We start from the raw sequence: 11,885 nt of genomic DNA, 5'->3' as shown, positions 1-11,885 counted from the left end.
ATGGGGCTTTTCGGGGGGGCAGCATGCATATTCAGATTTCAATGGAAAAGAGCTGTATCATGACTAGTTTTCGCTTTTGATGAACGGCGTTTGTGTATTTCCTATTATTTCTTCTTATTCTTAGTATAGTCTGTATTCAATTATAATAAGTGTTTCTCTACTTGGGGGGGGGGGGGGTGGGGGGGGGTTCATTCATTAGTGATAGGGATCCTTCAATTATCCTTATTTCCCAGTCAATCACTGGAACTCCACGGTAATCGCCCTAGCTTGCTACGTTGTAAAGTCTTCGTACATTCAGAAGACGACTGGCTATACGTCTATTTCCTGCAATCTATTTTATAACACGCACAGCACAGTGACATAACGCGACCTTACTACGTAGAGATTGTGTACGTTATGTATACCGGCGTCATATTATTGTATGCATTTATCAAGTGAACGAAATGGCGACTGCTCTACGAAACTCAATATCTCTGCTTCAGAGACAACATTTAGCACAAACATGCCAGGTGAGTTGACTGTTTCTTCTTTCATGGGTAATTAATGATCTATAGCTGATAAAGACATCATTGGGGCCACTTTTTGTCCAAACAATTTAGTAGTCTATTTAGATTTAATTTAATGAAGCTTTGTTAGTTTGTCATTTGTGAATTGTGTGTTGCTGTTGTTTTAGATTTTTTAGTCAAGTGTTGCTTCAAATTTCAATATTCAGATTTCTTCCATTCTGTGTTACGCTTGTTCACCGTAGCCTTACGGGCTTGGTTATTTATGAAATATATGTTAATTGTTATAGATATCACCAAGAGGTGAGACTTATTTAACATGCAATTGCTTGTTGCTGTGACTTGTGAGCTGTGTGGAGTAGGCCCTAGTCTGAAGGGCTAGATCTAGGTGATTAAAAAAAGGGCGCTAGTTCAAAGGTGTATTCAGACTTTGAACCGTAACTCCGGCGTGGAGATACCCTAACTAAAACATACCGAAAATCAACTTAATCTTCATCAATTATACCTTGGATATACCTTGGAAGTAGGCATTTAAGGTTAAAAACTTATTTGCCTCTCGTTGACATTCGGATGAAGAATCCATATTTTGACACATGTTTAGTTGTTCAAATAATGGTCATGATTTAAAAGTCATTATGTTTCTTACCAGTTTCGTGTCAATTTTCTTATCTTTTTTGGAGTGTTTTTCCTGAAAATGAAGACTTACTTTCTCACGGGATTCACGGCAAACTGCTGCACAATACAATTGCATACCGTACCAACGATGGGGTGCGTGCGCGCTCGCGCGTGTTTTTAGGTAACGACTGTAATCTAAGCAATTCAACATTAGGGAGCTCACGAAAATCTAAATTCAGCGAATTCTATTGACTTTAAAAAATAAATGACGAGAGATAATTTCCAAAGCTCTTTGGAAGCGCATAGAGACGTTACATAATGTGATATGCGCTATGATACAAGAACCGAATCATTTATTGCATGAATATATTGACATATTATCTTTCATACAGGCAATAAGGCTGGCACAAACTGCAGCTGCAGATAGACCAGCTGAAAAGTTGAAGACGTTTTCCATTTACAGATGGGTAAGTATTTCTTACATTGCTATCCCATACCATAGTACATGTAGGTCAGAGTTTTGTAGTTATTAGGTTCTCTTATTAGCACCAATTATTTTGTATTTTCTACTCTTTCATAGTTCAAGAAAAAACAAATAGAAATATCAAAAAAGTATAAAAATGAATAGTGTGAAAACTCTGAATGAACATTTTGAAGAAAAAAAAAATCGAACAAGAATTTTCCAATTTGTATATGGAAATGTTGATTATCATTTTCGCTCTCCATTACTAATTTAGAGACTTACCTTACCAGTTATTTTTTATTCAATCGCTCTCTTTCATGAATGGCCTAATCTACTGCAGCAGACATGGAATCAAGTTTTCCTGTGATTTTTGTTTAGTGCTTTCTGCTCATCTAACAAGCTGTAATTCTGATCATTCTTGATGAATAGATAATAATGAAATGTCACTAAAACTAGAAGGTGATACTGAAATGCAATGGGCTAGAGCAAGATTCCCATGATTTTGACAACATCGTTCCAATTCTGTAAGTTGGAACCCTTATCATAAGAATGTTTCATGATTTTCTCGCCTTTTATTCATTCTCTACCGCACTGGTCCAATTCTAAAAATATCACAAAGTAAAGTTAGTCCAAATTCTGAACTGTCGTCTTTACTGTAGCAAGCAAGATGATTAAATATTTGCACATGTATGTAATCCTCACTGTTGACATTAAATTTCATTTTAAAGGTCCATTGTATTGAGTTAAATGATACAGAAGTTCACCGAAGGGATATGCATTTACGCAATAAAATGTTTTACTATGCTTCCAGCTACGTGCAGGAGATCATGAGCTACATGTACAATGTAGATCTTAGATCTTGCAGATGTACTTAAGGCCAACTTATTACATGTATATGGGTTCAAGGATACATGCTCATGAATTTTACTTTTAAAGTCAAGCTCTCATCGTACATTTGTCAATATTCACTAGATGATGATGATGAAAAGAACCTTATTTATAAATTTAACGAAAAAGATCCCCCTTGTAGCAGAAATAACAGAGTAAATCAAGATGACATTTTCAATTGCAATATTTCTGGCATTTGTCTGGTATTTATGGAGGTGGAAACACAAAGAATGTTAAGTTTTATAAGCATGCCGCCAGGGTAAGGGTGAAGGTTCCTTTTGTGATTGGGTATTTAGTGCAGTTATTCCTAATTTTTCCTCCTGAAAATGTCAATTTTCATTATTATTATTATTTGTGTGTGTGTAATTTTAGGACCCAGACAAGGAAGGAGACAAGCCCCGCATGCAGACGTATGATGTGGACCTTAACACGTGAGTCATACGTGTAACACTTGATGATTAGTAAGAAAACTTGCTCTATGTACAGGAAGAGAGAGAGAGAGAGCTTTTGTCACCTTGTGTTGGTGTGTTTATAAACTTTAGAAAGCTCCTCCATTGAATTGTCTGCTAACTCTGTGCTGAGAGCAGAGACATAGATGTAATAAGTACACCCAGATGTATGTAGATGGGCACCTGATGGAACCTGGGCCCTGTGTCATAAAACTTGTTATTAATAAGAAATGCTCAATTTATTTATGCCTTTTGGGCACTCTGTACTATTTAATACTCACTTGTATGCATGAACATAAATGAGAATATCAATTAATGCTGTTTACACTTTGAAAAAGAAAATCTAATGTAATTTTGTTTCCATGTACAGGTGTGGCCCCATGGTCCTTGATGCGTTGATCAAGATCAAGAACGAGCTTGACCCCACTTTGACCTTTAGGAGGTCATGTCGAGAGGGCATCTGTGGGTCATGCTCCATGAACATCAACGGCACCAATACACTAGCATGCATTAGGTAAGCCATGAAACAATCAATATATTTAGTCAGCCTACTTCATTTCGGTGGTGAATAGTCTATGTCTAGACCGGTATCTACACCCCCTCCCCCTCCCTCCCTCCCTCCCCTCCCCAATCAACTTCTGTGAATGTCAACAGCACCATCACGCAAGATCATACATGTAAAGTAGGCCTACTTTTAAATGTTGAAGGGGCAGAATGCATTACTGCACGCTAATAAAATTAGAGTCAAGGACAAAATCTCAGTGTACGTGTACAAATATTGAATCATGGTAAACAAACTGCTGCACATCTGGCAGTTAGTTGTAGTTCTTGAAGTAATGTAGATCAAAACTTTTGAAATACTCATATGGTCAGGCAACAGAAATTTCACTTGGCTGGTGAGAAACAAGTTAAGCATTTAAATCATACCACTTCTATATACCATTTCTGTTGGATTTTAAGATCTATCGACAATTTTTTATCACATTTCTTTTTCCCCTTTCCTCCATCTTTCAGCCGTATTGACCGGGGTTCAAGCAAGGCCACCAAGATCTACCCACTTCCTCACATGTACGTCATCAAGGACCTTGTGCCGGTAAATAAAATTCTTGTTTACATTTCAGAAAAGATAGTTTGCACGAAAAATGTGATTATCTCAAAGATGCACGCATTCGAAAGCAAATATTTGTAAAGTTTATATTTATTACTATTGACATGTATATTTTACTTGAAACTACAGACATGATTTAATCTGGCCCTGATATGATGTCTTCCTAGCTATTTAATACAGCCTGGTAAAACCAGCGAATAAAATAGCCTACATGTATACGTTATTGATCCCCACAATCCATTCATTCACATGTAATAAAATACTATGGCAGTAATTGCTGCTGTTTCTCACCTTATATGTCCACAAGCCTTTGGAAAAAGAGACAGATCAAGTCACTATCAATATTTTCATTGTGTTTCTCATTATGTTTCTCCAGGACATGAACAACTTCTATGCCCAATACAAATCCATTGAACCGTATCTCCAGAAGAAAGAGGACATCAAGTATGGTGAGAAGCAGTTCATCCAGTCTATAGACGACAGAGCGAAGCTGGTAAGGGCGCCATTTTCAAGTGTCATATTGTTTATTCAAAGCTGTTAACATTTACTTACAATGAAGTTTTCTTGTTCCCCTGATTTTGTCTATTCTTATACACACTTATCATTAGTGGAGGGATTAAACTTTGCAACTCATAAATGTGAACTTTCAGGAGTGGGGGAAAAAAATTGTTTGTTTAGTATACACGTATCACTTGGCATTATTTTTGAAGATATATATTGCATGGTTTTTATCAGAACAGTTACTTGGTCCTTAACTATTTGTATACAATTATAGGGGGGGTGGGGGACCGATGCCTTAAATTAAGTTACAAGGTATTATTTCCCCACTGAAATTATGTTGGAAGGAGTTACACAAGGAGTCCCTAGTTTTAATCCATCTTACGCATTTCACTCAGTGTAATTCATATAATAGTAATTCATATAACATGTACATTGAAAGAGGCGCGTTAATGATGATCGCTGATAGGTTGCCCAACATTTGCTCCGAAGACATTTCGTCTGGGATTTATTTCATCAAAGATAAAGAGTTAGGTTTCTAGGGTTGCATGTAGATTTTAGGTGAAGTGCAAGGTTAGGGTTTAGGTTAAGGGTTAAGGTAAGATATAAAGTTTGTTTCAAGATGGAAGTTGAGAATTTGGTTAGTATAGGAAAGTGACGAAGAAGCAGTTGGGCCGGAGCAAGAACAAAAATTTCATTGATTAAAGCCCCTCTGCACTAGTTTGGCATGGAGGGATTAGACCTCCCTACATGGTCACTGACAGGTGTTTATCTCATCCAATCAGTTCTCAATTAACATAAGAAAAAGGGGAATGTAGGACCAATGGTCACCGATTACGGTAGTCATTGTTTGCTATATATCAAGTAGCTATAAGTAGTGCAGTGGGGCTTTAACTTCAACTTTTGTTTTCTCTTTTCAGGATGGTCTCTACGAGTGCATTTTGTGTGCCTGCTGCAGTACCTCCTGCCCAAGCTACTGGTGGAATGGTGATAAATATCTCGGACCAGCAGTTCTCATGCAGGTAAGCTTTCCCCTAGGTCAGCTGGACAACATTCAGAAAACTTGTTATTAATTACAAGTTACAATAACTATTATAAACTACTGAAATAAATGCATTTGAGTAGCTTTCAGGGAATTTGTCGTTTCATTTTATTTTATTTTATTTCAACACGGATCACTTGCTTCAGCCAATGGCTGTTTTTCTGAACCCTAGCATTTTTTAGTAAGAAGTGGTTATGAAATGGTCCAGGGGACTAGTGCATTGGGACAAACAGACATGTAGTGGTAAATGATGACCATATAACCGTGACCAGTAATCTGATTAATGATTTCTTTGAAGGCATTGGGTAACTTTGCCTCAAATTCTAAACAAAATCCTGGATTTAGCTCATGCTGCAATCATAGATATAAACCTTTAGGTCATACATGAGTCCCATGACTTTTACAAGCCAATCGTCTGTCTGATTATCAAGATATCTGTGATCGAAATTAGAAATTTCAGAATTCATTTTTTTCCTAGCGGTTTTTATAATACCACAGTCTATTGGGAAAAATGAGTATGGTAACACGGGTCACTCAAAGATTTTTACTTTTTTTAGGCACGTCATGATCATTTTTAAGCGCAAATTTTTAGAGCTTCAATATTACACCATTCCAAAGACACTGATAACAGGTAGGGCCATGCATCTCAGATTTAACATTGTTAAACGATCCCTTTTACCCTCTCCAGGCCTACCGCTGGATGATAGACAGCCGTGATGAGCTCCAGGCCGAGAGGCTAGCCCAGCTTCAGGACAAGTTCTCCGTCTACCGATGTCACACCATCATGAACTGCACCAAGACATGTCCAAAGGTACACAAATCATTTAAAGCCACACTGTCCTTGTACATCCCCTCTTGCATACCTGCCAACCCTCCCGCATTTTCCGGGATATTCCGCATTTCTGGATTTTTAGGACCCCAAAATGCGGGAGATCCCGGATTTTCAAAATTTCGATTTTTTTTTTTTTTTTTTTTTTTTTTTTTTTTTTTTTTTTTTTTTTTTTTTTTAAATTTTAAATTTTTTCTTTTTTCTTTCATAGCTTAAGCCAAATTAAGCTTGTTTTTTCATATGCCGCGATGTGAGAGTTCACATATTGCGTGCGTTGAAGGGCTGCATGATTGAGCAGCGAATTTGTATTCGCTTTTTTGCACAGATTTACCGTGTATTGCCAGTTACACTGCCGCTGCATGTGCGAATGCCTGTTAAGGGTACAGATTTCTTATTTTCGAAGACATACCGTGCTAAAAATTCTTAATTCTCATTTTCAAATGTTGGCAGGTGAGTCTTGTGCCATCTCAGCTTAACTGTGGGTCTTTAAAAAAAAATTGTGGCTAATTCAACATTTTTATAGGTGTTTTTTTTAATAATTAAATTGTCGGCTACAATGCCAACATATTTAGTACGACACAAAATGGTTTCTATGCAGCAAGTGTCAAATAAACAGCTGTAATTGAAGCTTTAAGTACATGTACTAGTGTCTCATTTTAAGTGTTCTTTTTACCATTGCATCATTTATATTTTGGGAACAATTCAAATGATTTATTTTTAAAGATAACATGGCATTAATATGTATCTGTTATAGATTAAAAATGTATGTATTCTTGGCCCTAAATTATGATATATCTGCAGTTCTGTCCAGCATTTGAATTCTTGCAAGTTTCAGAGAAATTGACCGTAATTGCAGCTTTTAAGTATCACATTGCAAATGTTCTTTTATCATTGCATTGATATTTGGGAATAATTCAAAGGATTTAAAAAAAAGATAACATGGCATTAATAATTATCTGTTATAGATTAAAAATGTGAATTATTCTGAGTCCTATTAAACATATATCTGCAGTACTGTCCAGCATTTGAATTCTTGCAAGTCTTAAAATGACCGTAATTGGAGCTTTTAAGTATCACATTTCAAATGTTCTTTTATCATTGCATCGATATTTGGGAATAATTCAAATGTTTTTTATAAAGATAACATGTCTGTTATAGATTAAAAATGATAAAAGTTATTCTTGTTCCAAACATAGATCTTCAGTAATGTCCAGCATTTGAATTCTTAGCAGAATTTCTCAACCACAGTAACAGAAAAAAAAGAAAAGAAAAAAATAGAGATGTATCTGTAAGCATATCGTTGCCTTCTTTGGTAATTTTCTAACTTTTTATTTTTAAACACAGGGTCTGAATCCAGGCAGGGCCATTGGCGAGATCAAGAAACTTCTTGCAGGCTTCGGCACAAAGGAAGCAGCGACTGCATAATCATCGAGGAATGGTGTACAATCCCACAAGAAATCCTATATATGGGACTACAGACTTTCTACTGTGCTTTTAACCAAGTTTATGATACACTTCAATTGTCTTTATGCAAGTTCGGATGATAGAATAAGTGCTTTATGGATAATCTTGGATTGTATGTGGTCACAAAATGACAGTTACAAAATGTATTTAAATTTAGCACCGGATATTTGATCCAAAACATCAGGTATTGTACATAAATTATTAATACATCAATTACGTATTACAGTATTCATTGTTATCACCAAAGTGGTAGAAAAAAATCCAGCAAGGGAAGGAGTTAGTGGGACTGTAGTATAGAGTCGTGAGTCAGATGTTTGCCATTTACATGTATTACACTGACTTGACGAGACGTCTGTTATACAGATTATGTTTTATGTAAATAAAGAGGTTATACCGATAGCACAGCAAGGTGCGAAGTACAATGAGAATTTGTATCTCAATTTCAGTGAAAGTGATACGGAAAAGAGCAATTTCTGAAAGAAAATTATAAATTAGCACAATATTTTCCTTCCTTAAATATTTTCTTCTTTAATATGCCACATCTTTGAAAGACAGTGTGTTAACAATTTATGTAGATAAAGAGCAAAAAATGTAATGAATTCCTGAGCAGGTTACTCTAGCTCTGTTTAAACAAACTTTTCCTGAATAACACAAAAACATTGTAATTTTGACAATTTACCAAGTACGAATTAAGATACCTCATATGTAAGATATCATCATATTGTAAGTGATAAAGAAGAAAAAAAAGTATAATGGAAGAAAGAAGTATTGAACCAAATCATAATGGGAACTTATTTTCCTCGGTCTTGGATTTTAAATCTTATTCAGATTAAAAGAAAGAAAATACATCTTCTCTTTTGTAAGTAAGGAAACTTCCATATTCTATTCCTTGAAACAGCACGGTGTGTGGTTTCCTTAATCTGAGATATATATAAATTTTAGGAGATTGTGGATTTTAACCAATGCATTTTGTCTACTTGTCTGTTTTTGTTTATGGAGCAGGGGTGTTTGCATGTGGACCTTCTATGAAAGAGAAAAGTATTTTAATGTCTAGTTGGTGAAAGGAAGAGGAGAGAAATAGAAGCATAGTAAAAAGAGGGGAGGAAGAGAGAAGGGGAAAGAAAGAGAGAGAGGGAGAAAGAAGGAAAGAGGAGAGAAACAGAAGCATATTAGAAAGAGAGAGAGAGAAAGAGGGGAGAAGAAAAGGAGAGGGAGAGGGGGAAAGAAAGAAAGAGGAGAGAAATAGAAGCATGGTAGAAAGAGAGAGAAAGAGGGGAGGAGAAAAAGAGAGAAATAGAAGCATAGTAAAAAGAGGGGAGGAAGAGAGAAGGGGAAAGAAAGAGAGAGAGGGAGAAAGAAGGAAAGAGGAGAGAAACAGAAGCATAGTAGAAAGAGAGAGAGAAAGAGGGGAGAAGAAAAGGAGAGAAATAGAAGCATGGTAGCAAGAGAGAGAAAGAGGGGAGGAGAAAAAGAGAGGGAGAGGGGGAAAGAAAGAAAGAGGAGAGAAATAGAAGCATGGTAGAAAGAGAGAGAGAGGGGGGGGGGGGGGGGGGAAGAAAGAGACAGGGGAAGGAGGGAGGGGGACTGATGAGGAGAGAAAGGTAGACAATAGACCTTTGGACCCGTTTCACAAAGCCTTTTTTCAATGACAAATGACAAAAATCAGTGACACATCTGCTGATGACCAATCAGAAGCAAGGATTTCACTAGCTTATAACAAAAACTGTCATTTGTCACTGATGACAAGTTTTGTGAAATGGGGCCCAGTTCACTAATGTATTCAAACACATGGACATTTCTTTAAAAAACCTGTGCTATTCGATTGAGCTACGGTGTAGGGTAGCACCTCTATGGCTGCAATCAACCTTCATCATTGGCCATTACTCTGCCAGGCAATCTTCTTACAATAGGTTGTCAAGATAGAGTTTTCATCCACATAAGTTTTCATAATATAAAAACAAATGTTATTTGGTTTATTGAAAGAAAAATCCTAATAAAAACAGTCCAAAGACTGAAACATAAATATTGCATAGTTGCATTATAACTTGTGTATGTACATGTATCAATCTTTGGACTGTTTTTTAAGACCATCTTTTATTGAAGAATAAAACTTGAAATTTGAATTCATAGATTAACTGGTATATGAAATGCAATGCGGAAAGGAAAAGGGGATTAGCACTGAACATGCATTAAAAAGGGAGGATAGGAAAACAACATAATTGAGGAAGGGAGTAACTACAGGACAAAAATTAGAATGTATGTGGTTTATGCGTCTTGTGTCAACTGGACTTACGGGATGAGAGAGATAGAGAACAATTTAGCAAGAAACAGACATACAAGGACAAGGCAAATTATGACAGTCAAAGACTACTCATGGAGACCTGAAGATATGGAAAACGCAAAAATATTTATTCTTTCATTATACTGATACACTAGCTTCGACAAAGAAACGTGTACATGTGCTTCACAAGCCTTTAGAAGTAGTGTCTCTTATTTACATCATTACATGTATATACATCCACATGTGAACACAGTATCCCATGCATGTACTGCATAGGACTACTAAGCATAACAGAGGAATAAACAGTCATGTACAGCAACTCTTTGACAATGAATATGCAATAAAGTTAAATCATGGACCTATTACGCGGATGGACATTCGTTGTTTTGTTAAGATATTCATTGTGATTGTCTGTGTCAATGACGTCTCAATAACATTCCGTACATGTTTCTTCACTTTGATCTCAAGAGTAACAACGTACAGCGCTTATAAAGATCATAGCCTTCTAATTGTTTTATAAGGTCATTGGTGCGTGTGAAAGTGTGCAAATCAGTAATAATACATTTTATATCTCCAAAATTGTCTGCTTTTCAACTTTGCTGCACCCCATTGGTAATGTTTTTATTTAAGATGCGGTCTTACAGAGCACACCATCCAAACAAAACCCAAGAGAGGGAAACTGCTCCTTTGTCAATGACCGAAAATGCTTACGCAGTCGTTATTGTTAAAACAGCTGTATGTTCTCATTAAGATGCACATAATGAGAAGGCGTTGAATGTCCATCCGTAATTGGTCCGTGGTTAAATACAGTGGTCCGTATTCTCCTAATTCAGTTAAACACGACCCTGGGTCTAACACCACGTATAACAAGAGGAAACTTTGACCTCAAACTAACTTTTACTGTTGAAGAATATTCTGAACTTAAACCAATAACCCAGCATCAGGTTTACATTTGAATAGAATACAGGCCCAAAGAGCCTTTGATCATGATTTGTCAACTGATATGAACGGTGCTTTGGACCGACAAGAGATTTGTGTAATGTTTGGCATCTGAATATACACATATAAACATACATGCAGTACTATATACATGTATACTTTACACTAAACAAAACTTGATATAACTTAGCATCGTATAATCATGATATTTAAACAATGTCTACCGAGTTATACATGTTTTCTCTTTGAGAGAGTGTAAAATGTACAATTATGAAAGACATTCTTAAACACAAAATGAGCACAAATGTCTACTCAACCTAATCCTAAAAAATAACATGTACTTTTAATAATGATTGTTAGAAGTCTGCTGTAAATATGCTACTGCTGTTTTGGGAAAATTTCATAATTTATCTAGAGAGCCAGAAAGGCATCAATTAACAACATTTTATTTAAAGGTATTGCCCTTCTAGCTCTGAACACACAATACTTCAGCAATATCAAATTCCTAATCAACCCTTCCTTGATAGTTATGGTTCTACTTTGACAAAAGAATTTGAAAGGTGCCATTTGGCATCACAGTGACACAAGAAGAAGTGTAAAAGAATAAATGCTCCCCAGGGAGTGGAGAATGTGTATACATTGTGTGAGGGCAAGCCTGTTTCCGATGACCGAGTAATAATATATCTGGAAAGCACTTAGAGATATCTTCAATGTATCAAGCGTGGAATATTATTATAATTATAAAAGGCAAACTAGCCACAAGGTTTCTTACTTCTAACAATACAGTACATGTATATCATATGTTT

The 11,885-nt window shown here is 36.1% G+C and overlaps 1 protein-coding gene across 1 annotated transcript; it reads left to right on the top strand.

The window, feature by feature from the left end:
- The first annotated feature begins 354 nt into the window (after positions 1-354).
- LOC589263 (succinate dehydrogenase [ubiquinone] iron-sulfur subunit, mitochondrial) lies at positions 355-8,822 on the top strand. The gene is made up of 9 exons (XM_788910.5): positions 355-509; positions 1,511-1,585; positions 2,842-2,900; positions 3,289-3,432; positions 3,933-4,011; positions 4,403-4,519; positions 5,445-5,546; positions 6,255-6,377; positions 7,740-8,822. The coding sequence occupies exons 1-9, from the start codon at positions 444-446 to the stop codon at positions 7,818-7,820; spliced, it is 846 nt and encodes a 281-aa protein (XP_794003.2). The 5' UTR covers positions 355-443; the 3' UTR covers positions 7,821-8,822.
- The last annotated feature ends 3,063 nt before the right edge of the window (positions 8,823-11,885 follow it).

The sequence above is a fragment of the Strongylocentrotus purpuratus genome, unplaced genomic scaffold, assembly GCF_000002235.5.
Source record: "Strongylocentrotus purpuratus isolate Spur 01 unplaced genomic scaffold, Spur_5.0 spur5_scaffold_16, whole genome shotgun sequence".
In the NCBI taxonomy this organism is placed as follows: domain Eukaryota; kingdom Metazoa; phylum Echinodermata; class Echinoidea; order Camarodonta; family Strongylocentrotidae; genus Strongylocentrotus; species Strongylocentrotus purpuratus.
Note: the sequence above shows the minus strand (reverse complement) of the source record. Positions and strands in the feature narration are given on the sequence as shown.

Coding starts and splice junctions, on each gene's coding strand:
- LOC589263 (XM_788910.5), top strand. CDS start 444: ATGGCGACTGCTCTACGAAACTCAATATCTCTGCTTCAGAGACAACAT. Junction 510..1,510: donor ATTTAGCACAAACATGCCAG/GTGAGTTGACTG, acceptor TCTTTCATACAG/GCAATAAGGCTGGCACAAAC. Junction 5,547..6,254: donor GACCAGCAGTTCTCATGCAG/GTAAGCTTTCCC, acceptor TACCCTCTCCAG/GCCTACCGCTGGATGATAGA.